Source organism: Anguilla rostrata, chromosome 16, assembly GCF_018555375.3.
Source record: "Anguilla rostrata isolate EN2019 chromosome 16, ASM1855537v3, whole genome shotgun sequence".
NCBI classification, from domain to species: Eukaryota; Metazoa; Chordata; class Actinopteri; order Anguilliformes; family Anguillidae; genus Anguilla; species Anguilla rostrata.
Window position 1 is genome coordinate 24,281,218 of NC_057948.1, and position 21,248 is coordinate 24,302,465.

The 21,248-nt window shown below is 40.7% G+C and overlaps 1 protein-coding gene across 1 annotated transcript in view; it reads left to right on the top strand.

The window, feature by feature from the left end:
- Positions 1–2,249: 2,249 nt before the first annotated feature.
- The window catches only part of LOC135241967 (protein unc-13 homolog C-like), a 95,441-nt gene continuing 76,442 nt past the window's right edge, over positions 2,250–21,248 (top strand). Inside the window, exons 1-6 of the mRNA XM_064312800.1 lie at positions 2,250–5,372; positions 9,617–9,639; positions 10,278–10,342; positions 12,981–13,059; positions 15,701–15,706; positions 16,814–16,885. Of these exons, the coding sequence (XP_064168870.1) occupies positions 2,258–5,372; positions 9,617–9,639; positions 10,278–10,342; positions 12,981–13,059; positions 15,701–15,706; positions 16,814–16,885 (3,360 nt within the window). The 5' untranslated portion in view covers positions 2,250–2,257. The remainder of the gene's footprint in view (positions 5,373–9,616; positions 9,640–10,277; positions 10,343–12,980; positions 13,060–15,700; positions 15,707–16,813; positions 16,886–21,248) is intronic.

A 21,248-nucleotide genomic window follows, 5' to 3' on the forward strand; every position in this document is an offset into this window, starting at 1 on the left:
ATGAACAGTCTGTGTATGAGGAACAGCTTCTTAATGTAAGCCCTGCACACTGGCTAGAGATGAACATCATAGTTGTGGATGCTGTTGAGAGTATAGGTGGGGGATGGGTGGTGGTGGGTTGAGGGGTGTGGGGAGACAAGGGGAGGGGGGAGATTGATGGGTGCTGACAGCCTGTCTCTATTGTCACCCCTCAGTTCTGCCAGTTTTCCAGGTGTAATCGAATAGCAGTCACAGCTGAAATGAAATGTCACTGAGAAAGTGCAACATAAATGGCCGACATCTAAAAATAAGCAATAGTATTCTCAACATTATGTGTGATGCCAATATATTGACCATGGACTCATTAAATATAGATACAGTGCTAGTGTATACCAATAGCATAGCCCAGGCCAGTGGTGGAAATTGATCAGTATTGTTGATAGGCTTGATATTACGGTCCGCCGTAAGAACCACAGCAGATTTTGACTTGTTGTAGATTCAGCAGTCATATTCACTCAAATGCTCCTGTCAGACACGTTTTATTTATTTTATACCTTTACACTTGCACACAAATGCATGCATACTCAGGCAGCGCGCACGCCAAACATGCTATTGTTTGTTTTCTTTGAAGTATAGATTCTCAGTATAGAAGGTTCTTCTTAGGCATACTCAGTCTTTGCCGTGTGTAGAATCAGAAGGCATGTTATTATTTTTTAAATTACTAATCTGTACACCTGTTTAAATATTGTCACTGTCAAACTGTGGTTTGTGGTAAACAGTTTCCAGCAAGGGCTGACATCCATAAACTCTCGCACATAGCTGAAGAGACACTGACCTTGCCAAAGCCTATCAATGCTATGTTTTAGAACCTGTTCCCAGTTCTTGAAATAGCCCCAGTATTTTCTGAAATATCATACTGAAGTCCTCAATAATATAATCTGTAAGCAGTAGCTGCTGTATGCAGTATGTGCACAGATTGTATTCATTTACTAATTTACATACAGATTGTATTCATTTACTAATTTACATATATATTTTCCATAGTAATATAATTAGTAATAATTGCTTTGGGAAATAAAATATCCGCTGTATGCCTCACACCTGGTCATCAAGTCTAGACATTGGCAGTTTGGTAGTTTTGCCGTCTGTAATGTGTAATGCATAAGCAGCAAAGGGGATAGACTAAATTGCAAACTGTTTCCCTGAAGCTTTGCTTCATCTTCATCAGCCATCTAGCCTTTCTTCAGTACAGATTTAAGCACATACAGATAAGCAATGCCAGTTTAGTATTTCCCTGCCCATCTGAAGTGAGAATTTTAGCTTTGCAGCAATTAGTCATACAGTATGTTTCTGTTGTATCGCAACCCGAGCCAGGCTCCAAATCTTGGATGAGATGTCGTGCAGCTGCCTCCTGAATTGCTCTCTAGGTTTGCTTCCTCAACACTGCATGTTATTATATCAATGCTGAATTATTGGTGTTCACTGGAATCTCTATTCCCTGTCATATTTTCAAATTCTGAAAAGTCGGTGATGCTTCCTGAGTGCTGGTTTAGCTATTTAGCTAGTTACCCACCCCACCCCATACCTTAGATCTCAGTTCTTCCCTGGAGCAGACATATCAAGTGTAACATTAAACAATAAGCACTCAATTCAGTCTCACAGAAACACACCTCAGTTAAGGACGAAACACCTAGTGGATATCTTGACTTGCGCCCATCTTTGTGCAAGATCCATTTCAGTTATAGATTTAGTTAGATGTTGATGTTCTTTTGTTGCCGTTTGCTGATCATCTTGAGGGTTTCTGTGGCTTACCTTGTGTGCAATGGGAAGAACTATAACTTATCTCTGAAAAGGTGAAGTTGTGAAAAGATTAATCTGTGAAAAGATTAACAACCCAGTGTGTTCTTTGTGTGGATATGTGTGAATATACAATTGTGCTGTATTGCCCTATGTGCAATTGAAACTGTGTGTCTTTATTCCTATCAGCGTAATTATTCGTTTTTTCTGATGATTTAATCAGTGTTTTTCCTTTGTAGAATAATGCGGTTAGCCATGAGGAAAGCGACTGGATTTTACAATGTTTCAGGCCCACCTCTGGGATGTACAGTCTTTGTGGTCTGGCATAATCACATTTAAAAGGGACATACAAAGATCCCTGCACCCTATTGCTCAGGACTTTACAACTTAAGTGCTTGAGTGTGTTGCCATCATTGGATTCAAGACCAGTTTGGCTTCAACCTTATTGTGTTTGGAAAACATTACCTAAACATTGCCCTCCATGGTTTCTGCCCTACTCAAGAGCCTCCCATCTTACATTTTAAAGATTTGCAAAGGAATGTTTACAAAGAAATTGGTGAATCCCACAAAGAAGAGAGAGAGCAGTGAAAATAAAAAAGAGCTAAAATTGACACCTGATGCAGAAACACGAAATCCAAACTTCTCCACAGCACTGAAAAGCACAGTCAAAAAAATCTCAAAATGTTCATCAGCACGCAATATATCCCTTGAAGAAGACGACGGCAAGGACTGCTCATCCCTTTCGCCAACTTTTAGTTACCGCGTAGCGATAGCTAACGGACTCCAAAAAAATGCTCTTTTAGGCAAGAAAAATGAAGGTGTCCTTCAAGAGGTGTTGTCTACTGATAGCAGCAATTTTGACTCCCTGAGTGAGGTTAAACTCCTCCATAGATTTGATGAACACAAAGCTCTTACCATGCCAGTGAGAAGGAACCGGAAGAGCCTGATCAGTCTGGCGCCCTCAGACGGAAGCTCGGAGGGTGAACGGGTAGAACGCAACAGTTTACAGACTCTCCGACTGGGTGCCTTGCGGAAGCTAAGGAAGTGGAAGAAAAGTCAGGAATGTGTCTCCTCAGATTCAGATGCGAGCACCTGGAGGAAGACCCTTGGCCTCAGGAGCAAGTCTCTGGACAGAGCTGGAAGGCAGCAGAAGGTGACCTCGCTGGAGCCTGGCTCCAGCTCCACGGGCTGCATCAGCCAGACCCAGGATGTCATGGAGATGATCTTCAAAGAGCTACAGGGTATCAGCCAGATCGAGACGGAGCTCTCCGAGCTGCGGGGCCATGTCAATGCCCTCAAGAACTCCATTGATGAGATCTCAAGCAGCGTGGAGGTGGTGCAGAGCGAGATCGAGCAACTCCGTTCGGGCTTCGTGCAGTCCAGGCGAGAGACACGGGACATACACGACTACATCAAGCATATTAGCAACCAGGGCAGCAGCACCACCCTGAGATTCCTAAACGTGCCTGAGGAAAAGCTGGAGAAAACTGAGAATCTCATTTACCAAATTCTAAAAGAGAAGATGGGTTTCACTGAAGCACACAAGACAATTAGAATTGAACTCGCCCATCGGTTAGGACAACAAAGAGAATGTCCCAACGCTAAGCCACGTCCTATAATTGTTATCTTTTCAACCCCACAAGACAGGGATTTAGTATTGAAAAAGTGCTACAAACTGAAAGGCACTGGTATATCAATATCCACCGATAGCCTCCCTCATGAGACAAAGGAAAGGAAAGAGAAAGCAATGACCACTTCTCAAACTTATGAAAGCATGGACATTAAAGTCTCCACGAAAGACAAACCTGAAGTCGATGACTGGGACAACATGTCTATGGAGAGTGACAAAGAGTTAGAGGACCTTAACAGGAACCGATATGCAGTTGTGCCTAAGATACCACACAAAAGTAAATCGGACAAAAAAAAATCCCACGAGGCTGTAGCTGGCAATACATTTCCAAGCTCAGTGCATTATGCTGATGACACCTATCAAACAGTTGTGTATGAAGACAATGACAGGCAGGCGAAGTCATACTACTCAGACTTAACCCCCATGTGGCTCTCTCAGAGTGATTACTCAACGCCCAAACTCAGCCGCTCAGAGTCGGACTGCTCCAAATTGTGCCAGTCTTACTCAGAGGACTTCTCGGAGAGTCAATACTTCAGCAGAACCAATGGCTGTTCCCTGCTCTCATCTTCAGATCAAGAGCTCTGGCAGAGGAAGCAGGAGGACATGGCATCCTCTTGGTATGCAAGTCCACCTAGTCAAACCCTCAGCCAGGAAAACCCTACTTATGTGGAGCCTAATGAAGCGGAGACAACTGAAACCATTGACAGTGGCGTGAGCAATGGCCTCGTCTGCATATCAGGTGACAGGAGCCACTACAGCAGTTCCCAGCTCTCCTTGCAGGGTGACGTTTCACCTTGGAAGGACTGGCACCATTTAGAACAAGGTGCTGATTCAGGCCTTGATGCTTCAACCGAGCAGAACTTTGTTTCCGAGGTCAGCAGTCCATTTGACCCCTCAGTTCATGCAGGCTTCCCTGAAAACATTACAAAATGCCAAGAGGTGGACTTACAGTTTGAAGGGGAGAACTACCTGACCCTTGATAGCACACCTTCCATATGCCCTGGGGCAGAGAGTGAATCTGTGAGCCAGCCAGACGCTCAAAGTGACCCTTACCCAGAGGCAATTGTGAGTAATGCCTATCAAAATCAGACCCGAACCCCAACCATGTACCGCAGTCAGAGCGAAATCAGAAGTGAAAAGGTGGAGGATCCACCCAAATCCTGGCATAGTAGGCTCAGCATAGACCTCTCTGACAAAACATTCAGCTTCCCAACGTTCGGATCAACTCTGCAACGGGCTAAATCTGCCCTGGAGGTCGTCTGGAATAAAAGCTCGCAGAGTGTCAATGCTATGGAAGAACCCAGCAGCTCTACCTTCATGGGCCGCTTCAGGACTCTCTCTCAATCCACCGCAAATGACTCCAGCACAACGATCGATTCTGATGTGTATGCAGACCCTTTCTACCACAAACCCGAGGAGGAGGAATGCAGTGAGCCGACGGTTGACAATGAGACACATTATGTGGAGGTTATGGAGCAAGTGCTAGCCAATCTGGAGAACAGGACAAATGCCAATGAGTCTGAGGAACAATATCAAGACTATGATGTGTCACAGGAAGGGAATATTGTGCTAGAATATGACTGCAGCTACGATGAGCAATACGACTTAGAATACAGTGAGGATTGCGAAGACAACCCGGTAACTGAAGACACCCAGGAGTATGAAGCTATGGTCTACACAGAAGAAACTGAGGAGGTTGAGGAGGTTGAGGAGGTTGAGGAGGTTGAGGAGGTTGAGGAGGTTGAGGAGGAGGAGAAGGAGGAGGACACTGAAGAAATCCAACCAATCGAGGAACAGGAGGTCATTGAGGAAACAGTTCAGCAAGAGGATGAGAACCAAAACCTTCCGGAGGAACCGCCGATTGAGACTCCACCCAAAAAGAGAATACGACCAACTTTCAAAGAAGCCGCGCTGCGGGCATACAGGAAGCAAATGGCCGAGCTGGAGGAACAGATCCTTGCTGGAGGTACATACATTGTTAGAGTACGAGCTAGTATGAGTGATTTTTTTAGCCCTCTATTGTATGACACAGTGGACTTTGACGCAGACTTAAATGCACTGAAATAATGATGAATGCCCTGTTCCTGTAATCAAATGTTGTCTTATTGAAATTTATCACATTAAATATGTAACGCTTATGAAAGATTTAAACATTATCTTAAAGTATGATGTCTCTTATAAAGATTAAGAGGGAAGTGTACTAGAGTGTTTAAATTTTAAAGAAAATTATAAAGAATATCTAATTTACAGAAGGCGGTAGCAGTCACTTTGATCACTTTTTGATTTCTCAGTGTGTGCAACCCTCAGGGAAGGCAGGTTTTTTAAGCACATAGAGACTTACAGGAGTTTCATTCTAAGCTGACTGGAAAGCCCAGATTCTTCTTCCAGTGACATTCAAGCCCAGCCTTTGAGTCTCCTAAGACAGGTCATTCAGATAACAAGAAGGCAGCTGGGGTCTGATTTTATCTCAGCCTTATTTGTGGTTCATTTTGTGCATAGCAATGTGCAGACAAAGGATATGTTAGAATTTTCATCTCTTCTCACATAGATAATAATTTAGTTGTGTTCTTTCTATACATATGCACAGAGGGTTCTGTCTATGTGTATAGGATATGACTAACCATGGTGTCCTTGAATGGTTAGGCACATTGCATAGCATAGAATGTATTTCTCTTGATTATGTGTTTTGCATATGTCTAGGCCTTTGAGTGAAGGGAGAGAGGCAAATATGTCATTTATCAACAACCAGTTAGGAATATAATAATCAATTATTCAATCATTGTTATTGTAAGAATAACTAGATGGCTTTTGGCTACCCCCACCTCTTTAAAATCCAAGTTAAATATCAGTCCAGCCTCAGCCTATTACAGTTGACAGTTTAGCAAAATACTTCAGACACTGAAAGGTAATGCCTTTAATTTTTACAGCGTCTGTTTCTGTAAATGAAAATTCAAAGAAACTGACAAAAAAGCTGTGTTTTCAAAACTTGAGCATACTGTGCAAGTGTAATAATTTTCTGACAGCTGTTTCCATGTAGAAAATGTGTTTAGTAAACTCAGTGCCTGAAGCAAATGCCGCACATTGAATAAATAGCACGTTGTCTTTTTTCTTTTGAAAACAAGACCTCAATTATGCATTTAAAAGGGGCTGTGTTCAACTGTGCTTTAAACATCTTGGCATGGTCCCTATCTTGCCTTGGTTGTGTTTTCAGTGACTCTGGATTTTACTGATGGGATATATGGAGACTGAGTCATAATGGCCACGCTGTTTCCCCACCAGTGGGGACTGGGCTCAGAACATCTGCTGCCCTTGCCTCACCAATCACAGATAATGCCTATTCTGACATGTGCATTTTCCTCATTTAAATACAGGAATTCAGTGGGTTTCTGTGGTTGGCCTGTTTATACTGCGTGTTTTGTATTTTGTGGCCACATGGCGTACTGTAGGTACTGTAGATGTTTAGAGATGATATTTAAAGATACTTTTTATTAATAGAACCTGTGAATATTTATTTATATTTGAGTGGGTAGATGGCACACTAGGATGTATTCTATTTTGAGTGTTGTGTATGGTTAGTGTGTCGGAAATTCCATGCCATTGGCTGTTGGAATCATTATAGTAAATGTCGAACTCATAAATAGGACATTACAAATGATAAGATTTATGGTCCAAATTGTTGCATCTATTATGTTGCTCCTGATAAAACAGTGACTACTGATGCAGGGAGGGAATAATGAGCCTGAAGCCGCATGTAAAAATGACTGGCTTCCAGTGTGAAATTCTTCCTTCTTAATTAGGAGTATGGAGATGTATTGACATTGGCCTGTGTTTGCATTTCTGTATTGAAAACATCTAAGCTGTTTATTAGAGATATTCACCTCTTTATTCACCTCTTTGCTTGGCATGATTATTATTTACATGTGAGCGCACATGTCATCTTGCCTAATTAATTTATGAAGATTGAACGGCCATCTTTGGCATAAAGGCCCGTTTACTGGCACATTAGGCTGGAGAAAAGCTTTGGATTTCTTTATACACGTGTGTTTCCCTGGCCCCCTGTTCCAAACCGTGCTGTTCATTTTCAGCCCAGTCTCTGAGTCCTTCGTTCCCTGCCAGCTCAATCTTCACTTCGCCGTAACAGCTACTAGATTGAGATGCTAATGCCCTCTCCCAAGGGCGTTTTTCTAACCAGGTCAGCGTTGTTTAGAATATTTATTTCAGTCTTGTGGAGGGCCGCTGTCTGTTCTGAACAGTAGTGGACTAGTGGACTGATTTCTTTTCTCCACAGTATCTACACTGTGCAGACGGAACAGAGCACACGTGCCCCAGATAGTACATGTGGTGTGATCATGTGATTACATGTGAGTCATGAATGGGGGAGGAGTTGTGTTCTTTACTAGTAGTATTACTATTGCTTGCAGATGATGGGTTTAAATGAAGTAGGTAATGTTCAAATGACAGCTGCAGGGATGATGAGGAGGACCTGCATGCATTGTCAACTTATTTCCTGACAGGACGAGGAAGTTGTCAGCCCTTTTTACGTACTCAGTTGAATTACTTTTTGGAATTATTGCAATTGCTATAATTTCCAGATTTTTGAATGGTTAAACCTGTTATATACTGGGCTCTACCCCAGCTCATCTTAAAGTTTTAGAATGACGATAAGTTTACTAAGATAGTTGCGTTCCTGGCTGGCAATGTAGCCCTTAAAATGAAGCGGTGAGTTGTACTAATAAAATTCTAAACCGTAGGAGCCCAGAATGTAATAATCTGGATAGATGTGCTGTTGTATATCTTTGAATAAGCAGCAGTGGGTGTATGAAGTTCCAAGGCTCTTTAATCAACTTTATTAAATCAGATGCTTCCTACTCCTGGGGCAAGTTTGCTAAACATTTCTTAAGAAAACAAAATGACATTACTACGTAATGCATTGCTGACAAAATAATAGAACTTATTTGTGATTATTCTCATGAAAATATATAAAATGTTGCAGCGTAAAAGCTTTGTGAGGTTTAGCAGATCTTCAGAATTTGTCTGTTTAGGCTTGTGGGCTTATTAGAAGCAGTTTGCATTTCTGAGGCCATGTGACAGCCTGCTGTCTCCCAAACTGATGGATAAGCCTGTAGTCATGGTGTGGCCATATTCAACAAAACTGGATATGCCAGTGAGGCATAAAGGGGTGGTGGGATATACAGTTGGTAATGAAAAACACTGGTAATGCTTCCTTAAAATGTTGTTTGTAAAGTCATTAGTCCATGGGAAGGACAACAAACAAGATTCTTTGGGAATTGATTGATCAATACTGCTTGGGCATCCTTGTCAACTTCTTATTGACCACAGGGATTTGCCTGTGTCATGCAGCTACTTGCTGATTGCAACTTCTGGCTTTCCCGTTAAGACCAATTATGTTTTTTTTTTATGTTACTCAGTGACTCTGGGGTTTCATTACTTATGTTGTTCTATCTTGCTCTTAAAATTATAGTATTCACTTAGTGGGTGTCTTTTACCAGTGTTTTATTATATAACAATATTATGTATAATTTTCATACCAAAATTATTGTTCACTAAAATATCATTGTCATGATGTAGTATGTAACTCTATATCACTTTTATTCTGTATTATAGCTGATTTTGAAAGTTTAATGACTTTGGTTTAGTCATGGTATTTTATAAATGTGCACTATAAACAATTTGACTTGCAACAGTTCAACAACCTTCCTCTGTCGCCCTGGCAACACAGTGCAATGAACACATTCCCGTAACATGTAGAACATGAATAAATAGGTTGTTATTGCTCAAATAAGAGGCAGTTTTCTCTAAGCATCGCAGCAGTTTCCTTGCTAATTAAAGGAGGAAAGGAAAAAAGTCCGCCTTGCAGTGTATTTATAGGGAGACGTTGATGGTCTCGTTTATTTTATTTTTTTGTAATCCGTCAATTATTCAGTTTCAGTTGGTTATTAATGTTATACATGCACTGTGATAATCAGTAGCAGTTTTCGCTTCTGAAGAAAAAAAAAGTTTCTTTGTTTTTTTTTGGTTCTCCTGCATTGTCAAGGTCTGTCTCATGTCTAACATTCATTTGTTATTTCGAAGCAAGTCTTCAAAGGTGTGCTTCATGGCCGGAAAAAGCTTGTTTTTACGGTGTAATGTGGCAAGTCATTGAAGGCGCTCCTCTAACATTGTACCCTCCTCTTCCTGCTTCTCTTTCAGATAGCAGTGCTTTGGACACGCAGGTTTTCAATCACTGTTCTTGTTTGACTCTGATTTTTTTTTCTTTCTGTTTCCATTTTTGTCTGTGTAGTCGTTGTGACTGTGTCATACTGTCACTCAAATGTACTGCATGTGCCTTGGTGTGCTTCTTCACAAACATGGTTTTTTTTGTGTTCCTTTCTTTGTTTTTGTTGTGTTCTAAAACAAGATGCATTTGTAAACAGGATGGTTCTCGGAAATGAGGACAAAAACACCATGCACAATGCTTGCATACTGTACATTTTACAAGCCATGGTGTCTGGGTCAGTCAAAAGGGTACATTAATAATCGGGTGAAATACTATGAGATGTTGCTTCAAGGGACATGATATGGTCTGGGCTTGACTCCATGATGTGAATGTTAAATACCTATTCTCAAAATAATGTGTAATATCTCTCTGCATAGCAGAGCAGTGCACGTGCAGTTTTCACCCAGAAGGTTTATTTTTATTTTTTGCAACATGTTTATTCCCTTGCACTGACCTCCAGACATTTACAACCTCCCCTAATATGGGCTTAATGTAAGTGTACTGTATGCGATGTGTAAAACGTGATGAAATGATGTTGCGGGTCAGACCTTTCACAGTTGCTATGGTGACCATCTCCATATTTCCCCTGTGAAGGCACGGCTGGTGAGCGGCAATGTCCTGGACGCGTCAAAACTTCTTGGGCTTCAGGGTGCCGGAGGGTAAGTGGGACAGGTTCTCAATACATTTTCTGTGTGTTCCTATGAGGAAATGGCCAGAATGAACCCTTTAAGGTGTAGCAAATATGTGATTAGAATTTTCTTAACTGAACATTCTAATGCTGATGTTACTATCTCTACTGGTAATTGAAAGTTCTAGGCCACTGACTTAGAATTTTGAAAGCACATTCCAAAAAAAACCTACTTTTCAAAAGGTTAAATTGGGTCAGTTGGTGAAGAAAACATATAAAAAAATGTTAAGGACAAATGTTTATAGAATACAGTGTGAAGATGAGAGAAAATTCTGAAATATAAAATTTCCTCTGCCAGTTCATGAAAATAACTTTTCATTTCATTCAAGGCAATACTGTGTTATGAAAAGCTCCCGAATTAAAAAAAAAAAAAACAATAATAATAAATTACACTGTCATAAAATGTTCTCATTATTTCAAAACTTGTGCCAATACTGTGGTGATAGGATAGTAATATTTTATTGCAATATAAAAAACGGTATTTTAGCCAGAAATAGGATGCATATCGAACATGGCAATGCTTGCCAAAGGGTCTTTAGGAGTTTATCACCAAGGGGATGTTGGTGTTTCAGGGTAATTTATTGTCAGCACTGCTATAGTTTTTTTCTGTGTTAAAATATTACTTGGAGACATGAAAGCTCATTGAACTGTCAGCACGAGGATGCAAAGAGAAAGAGCGAGAGAGGGATGTGGAGAGAGAAAGGCATGGGGATAGAAAGAGAGACATGAGAGATGGGAGACTTGGGAAGAGAGGGTCAGATGGGGAGAGAAAGAGGGATGTGGGAGGAGAGGGAAAGCAATGGAGAAATGGGTGAGCAGAGAGACAGGTGTGGAAAGAGGGGGATTTGGTGATAAAGAGGTGAACTCCCTGATAGAGAGAGAGGGATGGGAGAGTGTCAGTTTTGCAGTGAGCATCTCTAAAGTCCATGTGATCTGCTCTAAAGACCCCTCTGCAAGCTAGCATGGCTACGAACTGAACATGCACCACTGAAGCTGCACAAAAAATAATAATAATATACTTTTAGCACTTTTTGAGAACGCGTATTACACGTGTTTGTAGCCTCTGTCATAGTTTAGAGCTCCTGAATTGAACCTAATAGAGATGCTGTGGCAATACCTGAAACAAGTACTTCTTGCCCAAAAACCTACCAATTTGTCTGAATTAAAGCATTTGTGTTATTTATTTGAGTTTTGCAAATAAATTCCTCCACAGCAATGTGAAAGACTGTTATCCAATTTTAGGAATCATTTGGTTTCAGTTATTGCTGATGAAGGGGGTCAAACCAGTTATTAAGTTTAAGGGGGCAGTTACTTTTTCACACGGATGATATGGATGTTTGATAACCTTTTTCACAAAATAAAGGAATTAATCATTTAAAAAATGTGTTATTTGTTTACTCAGGTACCCTTTGCCTAGTATTACATTTTGTCTAAAGATCTGAAAACATTCAGTGTGACAAATGTACAATAATGGAGGAAATCAAGAAGGGGGCAAATGCTTTTTCACGGTGCTGTACATAGGTACGGCATTTGTTTATCTGTCTGCTGGAATTATGTGAAAAGTATAACATTTCCTTCACTTTCGACATGCTGGCTAGTTCATAAATCAGAACATTATGCAGCCATGGAATAGTCTAACTCCCCAGCACTGGCTGGCATGCAGTCAATGATACATCTGATGTTGGCAGATTAAGGAGATTCTAGCATTAGAGACAATCTGCTATGATGACAGTGTGGATAAGGGGTAAAAGAAAACATGATTTTATAGCTGTTTTGTTAATCGGCATATTAAACAAGTCATCCCCTTTTAACTTTCATATGTATGCTTTTGGTCTCATTTTTATAATCTGTTTTAAACAAAACATTTAAATGAATGTGTGTCAGACAGCCCTGTTAAGGCTAAACTATTATCTACAAACCCAGCAGGCATATTTTCAGATCGCTGAACTCGATCACAGTGGCTACAGGTGTCAGTATCAAAAATGTTCACCTTGAACTGTAAGAACAAAGATGTTCTGTTCAGATCGCTGAGCGAGAACAGGTTTTGTATGCGGATCGTTCTGTCCCAAATACTGTAGGCTCAGGTGTCCAGATCGCTCTTTCCAAACGCAGTAGGCTCAGGTGTCCTGTCCAGATCCCTCATCTAGAGCACAGTCGGAACAGACGAGCCGGGTCTGAATAGGAAGATGCGTTTGGCTGAGCTGACACACACCTGTTGTGATTGCGCACGCCTTTCTGTTCATCAGCAGCTGCTGGAGAAGCCCGCTCTCCCGACGGCCACACCTGGGGAGTTCTATTTAAAGCCGTCCTCTCTGTCACTTAGCAAAATCCTTTACTCCCGCTCGCTCCTCGTTCACTGCCTCGCCAGTCTGGCACTCTGAGTTGGGGGTGGGGGCCGGAGCGGGTGGGGTAGGTGGAGGGTAAAGTGTGTCGGTTGCGCTTAGCGCGGAGCCCAGCAAGTAGCAATCAAAAAGAAAAAAGAATGACATATGAGCCACGCTGTTTTCCCGAGCCATAAATCAACTCATCCTTTTTCAGTCTCATAATTTTTGCGCACTGCACAGCATTATGAAGATATTAATATCCACTAAATCTGTCTCCCTCCCTAGGCCTGGCAGCATACTTTATGGTATTGACAGTATGCCGGATTTACGACGCAAGAGGACCATGCCTATTGTCCGAGACCTAGTGAGTAATCTTCGTCAACAAGGTTACCTTTGATTTGTGTTGAATTGATTTCACTCCCAATACATTACACTGGCCAAGTGGGTTTGCATCCCACCCCGCTTTATGCACTAATATGTAGAACAGAGCCCGATCAGGCTTCTCACAGTACTTTGTGTATGTGTTCTAAATACTGCTGAGCCTCATGAGATCTTGAGATGCCCATCATGGCAATTTCACAAAGTTAAATAAAAACTGATAAATATCTCTCAGGTGCAGTTATATATATATATATATTTTTTTTTTGGAGGTGCTGTTGACACAATCTGCTGTTGTGATTGTGATCATTAGCAAGCTGCAGACTCACTTGCCAAGTAGCTGCTTTCTCACAGCTGGACTGCACACACAGGGTTTGGTCGCAGCATTTCTCTTCTGATGTGGTCAGACCGGAGGCCCGAACGCGGTGAACAGGGAGCGCGGTGATGTCTTGGTCAGGTCCCACAATCTCCTGAGCCATTACCTATCGCCAGCAGATTGTTTTTTGGCACAGGCATTTGCATATCTGGCTGTGAGCTCTGCGATTCGAGAGCATCAGTAGACAGTTTGTGCCAGCCTTAGCAATGGGTGCAAATGTGTCGCTGTCTCGATAAGATGGGAATATTGCTTCCTTCCTGTGTTTTTCTTGCTTCGTGTTCACTAGGACTGATATGCAGAGAGGGTGTTGTTTGGTTCCGGTTCTGACTGGTGAGGGATTCGTAGTGTTTGTGCAACAGTCAAATTCAGTCTGGAGTGGATGGTCTGTATAATGAATTGACCATACTGACGTCAAAATTTCATCATTTTTATTTTTCTAAAATGTGTAAAAAAACTAGAGAGAGAGAGGGGGAGGCATAATTAACTCAATGAATATATATTATGTGTAATGGCTGTTTCTTTAATGTTTTTTCCTTTACATTGTCATAATTTAGAGATTACTTTTACCATAATTCTTGCAAAGATAACTACTATACCATTTTCCTTTATAAAAGACTGTACCAGCTGTACTTCTTTACTTACAAAGATAAGGACAACACTATAATCCTAAATTTACTGGAACACACACTATACACTATATATTACAGGCAGTACACACTTAAATACAGGCTCTATCCACTATAATTTCTTTAGTGATACTAACTGCACACTATCTTGCTAGATGTATACGCGATAACATGAAAATTGTGAATATTTTATATTTTAAGGATATGATTTCTATTCTTGATAAATGTTTACATTACTACTGAAGTGCAAAAGTTGATGATGTATTTGTCCATATCTCTCATGAAAAAAACAACATTATCTTGGTAAGTATGGGTTGGGCTTTGTATATATATATATATTTACCATTCCTACATGCGCCCATAATAGCTATGGGTGATATTTTTCAGTGGGTTGTCAGATTTCTGCTATACCGTTGTCTGGTAATGGTAATACGCATATGGTATGCGTGACTTAAGCAGAAGCAACATTTGAAAATTTGACAACTCGACCCAAAAATATATCTGAGGACCTCATTGAATCTTGACTTACTCGTACTGAGGCTTTTAGATCATGTAAAATGATGCACAAGAAAGCCCTTTACACCCCAGATGAAGTCAGTAATCTGAAGGGTTTTTATCTGGTCTTGTCCACTCCCCCCTTTGCCCTCTGTCTATCCACAGTAAACCCGAGACTAGCTGTGCAATTGCTGCTTTGGTACAACAGCAGCTTCTAGTGGTTTTGGAATGGGGGTGAGGAGCAGGGGGAGGGCAAGGCAGGGGCACGGAGAAAGATTATAGTCCCTTATTAGAAGTACCAGATACAGGGTTTTATTTTTTTTCTCTGAACTTTCACCCCTGTACGACACTTGACTTCAGCCTGAGCCTGTAATGACTGCAGCAACCTCAGCGGTTAAACTGCATGTTCAGCTGACATACATTGACACTTCAGTTCATGTAGCGTTAGCTTTTAAATTCCCTTTTATCCCATCCTCCACCATTCCCCCACCTATATTCCTGCACTCTAGACACCTATGGCTTTCCGTGGGTCTTTACCATAATTAGGCTGTGAGAGTGAAGGTGAATGGTAAAGACAAATCCAGTATGGTCAGCTGTCGATGCCTGCTTACCTGTTTGTTGCATTACTTCCTCTGGTGCTAATTACGTGTGCCTTACTGTCTCCACTGTTTCTTTACCTCCCTTGACTCAACTCAGAATTTAAGTCTTGAGTGTAATGAACATGTCAGCGCTGAATGGCTGATCTCCCCATAAAGGACGGTGTGCTTATGGTTTTGCGCATCTTTCATTTTAGCTAATGCAGGATAGAAACAGCAGAAAATGTGCAATTTTGCAAAGCATGAGTTTTATTATTTACTTGTTAGTGCATGCAACAATAGGTATTGATTGTTTTTTTCCCGCTCAGAATTATTTACGAAATATTTGCTCTGTCGGCTCTCGGCTCTCCTCTGGTAAAGCGATGGCGTAAATCCATGCATGGCAGTTTGAACACCGCTTTGTTCCAGAGAAACAAGGCTCTGCGTATGCGCTGAGTGGTTGGTAACTGCAGATAATAATCAGTGTTCAGTCCCTTGCCTAATTAAGACTGTCTCTTTATCTTTTTCTCCCCATCCCTTTTCTGGATATCCCAGGCTTTGGTAAGTGCCATTTCTTAATTGAGTTTATGCACCCTTGCACACTGTTTATGTTTGTACATAGATTACCATTCTCTGAAGAATAACGTACAGCACAGCATTCAAAATTGTATTCTATGAGAAGGTTTTAGTTTAGATCTGAGTAAGCAGAAAACTAAATTTTTCAGCTTAATTAGCCTTGCTTGGTTTATCTTTTAATTAAGGATTTCCTCAGTGAAACAAAGGTATTTAATGCTGTAGAATACCCGTTTTGATAACTGCATTTTTATAGTGAGCTGAAACCAAGAGCAAGCGTTGGTGGACTTCTTTGTCCCACATCACTTGGCAGTACGCCTGGGTAATTTAATTGTAATTGCATAGTACGCACCATGAAATTGCTGCATAAATAAACATTGTTAGGCATGCAACCAATGTGGGTTTGTTTCATATTCTCATGCAGTTGACCGTATGTCATGGCCTTACTCATTCTGTTAACATGAACCCTTTATTTCAGTTACTCAACTGTGAACTTCTGCTTGTAGTTACGTATTAATTACACCTATAATAGCTGGGTATTTACATCCGACTCATGCTCCATCTAATGGAAGGTGAGGCTGTTTCCAGCCTTTAAAGCTTTACTGGGTCCACATCCAAAGAAAATTTTTTAAAAATGGGCCTTAATCTGGTACTGAATTCTAGGATGAGCAGTGTTCCGCTTGTCAGTATACGGGGAATACAAGCAGGGATTTTTATCTGTACAAAGCCAAAAGCTGTACCTTTGTGTAAAATATTCAGTGCATGACCTTATTGTACTGCAGAATGTTATCTGAAAAAGGTGATTGGTGGCTGTCTGTGTGCGAGTTAGGAGTGGTAATGGCCTGAGCTAACACAAAAACACAATTTCATAGGCCTGATTCAGAACACAGAGAAAGTCATTCCAATCCAGTGTATCTTTTATGTCACATAGCAACAGTGTGCTGTTAAAAACAGGTCATTTAGAGGACCTCATTTGACATCACAGCTAACAGAATGTTCAGTGCCATCTACTCTCTGCACTTTTCATTTTAATAAGTTCATTTAATTTTCAGCTCTGGATAGTAGTAACTCAGATTGTATTTTTTCCCCATGTAGACATTGACTGCTCGAAAGGCAGGCATTTCTTTTGCCCTTGTGACACGATCTACCTTGAACAATGAAGACCTGGTAAGCGTTTCCACATTTCTGTACACGTGGAAATAAATCACACTTCTATCAAAGAGCCTTCAGCTAATAGGAAGCAGCCATGTGCTGCTAATGTAATATACCATGCATAAACGCAAAGAATTGACTGTTATGATTAAGGGGGTGGTGTAGATAAATTCCTGCTCACTGATTTTAAAACCTGTTGTATGGAACAGAATTGAGGTGGCAGGAACATTGCTGTCAGGGTGTTGTGTTGGGCTGTGGATTGAGAGTATACGATCAGAGGGAAATGAAGTAATCTAATCTTGAACGATATGGTTAAACCTCCATAGGAAGGCTGTCTGAAGTGATTGAAGGAAATTGGCTTTTTATGTTTTGTTTTTGTTTTGTTTTTTGTGAACAAGTGGCTATAGAACATTATCACATTTGAATGAAGAATATGGCTCAAAACTCTAAAGCTTATATATATATACAGTGGGGTCCAAAAGTCTGAGACCACTAGTCAAGATATTTCTATTTTGCATTTGTTTTGAATGTAATACTAATTCTTTCATTACAAATGATAATATCAGCTTAACAATTTGAGTGAAAAGTTGAATTTTTGAAAAATGTACATGAACTTCAGAATACCTTAGTATTTGGTATGTCCCCCTTTTGCTTTAATGACAGCATGCACTCGAGCTGGCATGGACTCCACACGTTTGTGCATAACCTGATGACCCATGTTATCCCAGCATGATTTGACAATGTTCCAAAGAGCTTCTTGTGATGTCACAGAATGCTTGGCTTTCTCAGTCTTCAAGTGCCCCCATAAATGTTCAATGGGGTTGAGGTCAGGTGACTGTGGAGGAAAGTCCATGAGTCACAGTCAGGACTCCTTGGACTTCTTTCGTCTTCAAGTAGTTCTTGCAAAACTTTGAGGTGTGTTTGGGGTCATTATCCTGCTGCAGTATGAATCCTTCTCCACAAAGATGCAAACCAGAGGGTATAGCATATCTTTGAAGAATGGAGTGGTACATCTCCTTGGTCAGGGTGTAGTCAATTTGGTGCAGGTGTCCAACTCCAGAGTAGGCAAAACACCCACAGACTTGAATATTCCCACCACCATGTTTCACTGTGGGTTTGATACACTGTGCTATCATTCTCTCTCCTGTTCGTCTCCTTACATACACCCTTCTGTTACTGCCATAAATCTCAAACTTGGATTCATCAGTAAATAGGAATTTTTCCAGTCATCCACCGTGAAATGCTGGTATTTCTTAGCCCACCCCAAGCGTTTGGCCCTGTTTCCCCTCCTGAGAAGTGGTTTAGAAACTGCTACTCGTCCTCTGAGACCACTACAAGACCTTCTTTTGACAGTACTTTTGCTGATTGGAGTCTTGCGTTCTTTATTTAGCAAATTCTGTATCTGTGATGAAGTTGCTTTTCTATCTCTCAGGGAACTAAGCTTGATGTATTGATCTTCTGATGGTGTGGTCACTTTTGGTCTTCCTGATCGTTTTTTGGATACAACTGATCCAGTTTCTGCAAAGCGTTTTAGAGTTCCATGCACTGCTCCCTTAGAAACCTTTAGTCTAGCCATGATTTGACGCTGAGAAAGCCCCTCTTTGCTTAGAATAACAATTTGACTTCTGACATTTCCACTTAGTTCTGATGCCATGTTTCCCACTATCACAATGCTACTTAGTAAGAAATGATTTGCTGGAAACTTGAGGCACAGCCATATTTATAACAGGTGAACACTGGCTGCAAATTGAGTTACTTGAACGAGCCTCTGATGAGTAGATCAAATCCACCTGTGTGTCATCTGAATGCATGCTTCAATGAAAGGGATACAACTCAAGGACATCTGACCTTTTGTACAAAGCAGTTAAGTTGGTCAATGCCACAAATTTGCTTAAATTTGATTGCTGACCTAGAAATAGTGCAGAATCTTAAATATTTCTTCTTCATTTTACGTCATAATTTCTTGTGTTTTTAAATGTTTCTGAATCCTCAAACTTTCTGATTATTTCCAGGTTTACGTGAAAATATTAGAGATTTTCAATGTGGTCTCAGACTTTTGGACCCCACTGTATATATATATATATATTTTTTTTAAAAATACTTTTCCCCCCCAGAAATGAGTGTGGTTATACTCATAAGTGGCGTTTCATTTGTAAGGGGTTTCATTTGGAGGGCATCACATTGCCATTGTGGACCGAAGGGGGTGGAGGGATGATGGGGATGGGCTGGGGGATTTCAGTTATACTGTAGCATGTGGGCATTTAGGGAAGGTCCTCAGGCTGTTTCCTTAAGGCTGGCCCATCCCTGAAACACACAGTTTTGCTCTTTTAATTATGTTTAAAATGTAGCCACAGCAGTTGAGGGTGCTGGATGCCTTAATCAATGATGAGAGAATTTGTCTGGGCTTCTTGACTGACCTCCAGAATTACCTACAGTACATTAATTAGTTTGAATGCCCCCGTTATTGTCTGCACAGTGCCTAATGTGATGTAAATGACTCTAATCCCATTTTAGCAGAAGGTTCTAATGCCAGAGAGTCTCTTAATGGCACTTTTTCTTGGAAAAGGTTGCTCTTATTCTGTTATGTGAAATGATATAGTGATGCGTACACACACACACACACACACACATATTCCACCAAGGAGTGTCCAAGAGGAACCCAAGGTGATTCATGAGATGAGTTATCTGTTGATTGCTTTTTAACATTTTTATTCTTTTGAAGAGATAATGGGAAATATTCACAACTGAATTTGTTTTTGGAACAGCTCATTGTTTGTTGCAATGCAGACATAGGAAATCCAAGTTGCATGTTTCTGCTTGCATATTTTTGGCCGGTTGTCTTTGATTGAAACTGTTCAGAACGGGGTTGGGGTCCTAGGTTAATATGCCAAAGGCTCCAGAATAAAAGAAGTCTTCTTTTTCCATCACCCTATGAACATGACATTTTTGCAGCAACCACAGATCAATACGGCATATGTCAGCTATATATAACTTTAAGTTTATGCAGCATATGACACAGTTAATTTAAATAGAAAAATAAATGAATAACTGCAACTTCAGCTGTCAGGCCACTCAACCTTTGGTATGACCCAGGTTAGATCACCCATACTCTAATCTACACAGTGTATTAATCACTGTCAATGAAAAAAGAATGCCGCAGACCTCAGCATTCACTCTGTCTTTGGGGGGTGTTGATTGGGTGATGTGTTGCTGCAGTTCTTTGCACACAAGGGGGGGGGGGGGGGGGGCAGCTTTCTCCAATCTGCTGAGGAGAGTTTCTAGACATGCTATGTCACCAAGCTGTGAAGTCAGAGGATATCACATGGACATCTGGTCTGTGTGAACTCTTTGGATTAAACGTGATGGCATCTGTTTTAAATCGGTCTGATAGCCGGTTGTTTCATTAAGCGGTGTCACTCATTTCTGCCGTAACCATCTGACTGAGTTCCTGGCCAGATTGTAATTCCAAGAGCAGGCATGTGGTGTCTGTGCCTTCACTGTCTGTATATTCATTACGACACCCTGCTCACAATAAATGCCTTCAGATACAGTTCCTTGTAATGATCTTTACAAGCTGATACATGCAGCAAATTTTTGGTGTCATCGGAAACCCCGAACAAGAATGTAAGATTTCACATTCTTTAGTCTTCCCATTAAACACTGATACAAATATTACACAGGCATGGGTTTCGTCTGACCAGAGATGTTGGATCGCGGATAGCATGTCATTCTTTGCAAACATGATTTGAGAGGCTATTGGCAACAAGCTATTCAAATTAGGCAAACTATCTGCAGTGTAATTCATTCAAATCCAGTCAAAACATGGTTTTTATTTCTCAAATATTCATTATGAGAGGGAAAAAAATTGATTTTGAACTTCTACAAGGTGATTTCTGGATTGACGAATTGATAAACTAACAGATACGCATTTGATTTGTGTGGCAAGAGGCAGATTTCTTCATTCTTAAATTGGATACAGCCTATGCACTTCAGCTCATATTAGCTGAACACAGCATTACATTTTGGCACAAATTAAATAGAACAGGCGTGCAATTTGTCCTTGGCTAATATGTTAGGTTTTAAGTTTGTACAAAATACATATTTTTTTGCTGAATAGTAATGCCATGTGATTAAAAACAAAATCAATATTTGTGGCATTCAAGGTTAAGGGCTGAATCTGGTGATTAAAGAAAAAGAAAACTGATTTGCAGTTAATATATAGTTTGGCAGAATTTTTCCTAATAATAGGAAAAATTCAGAAATGAGGTAGAGATAAAATTCCCTGAAATCTTAAATGGCATTCCAGAATTCTCTGAAAGTGGTCCTCTCCTTGCACCTAAAATGACTGTCCAAGACCCAGCACACCTCACTTGACCTA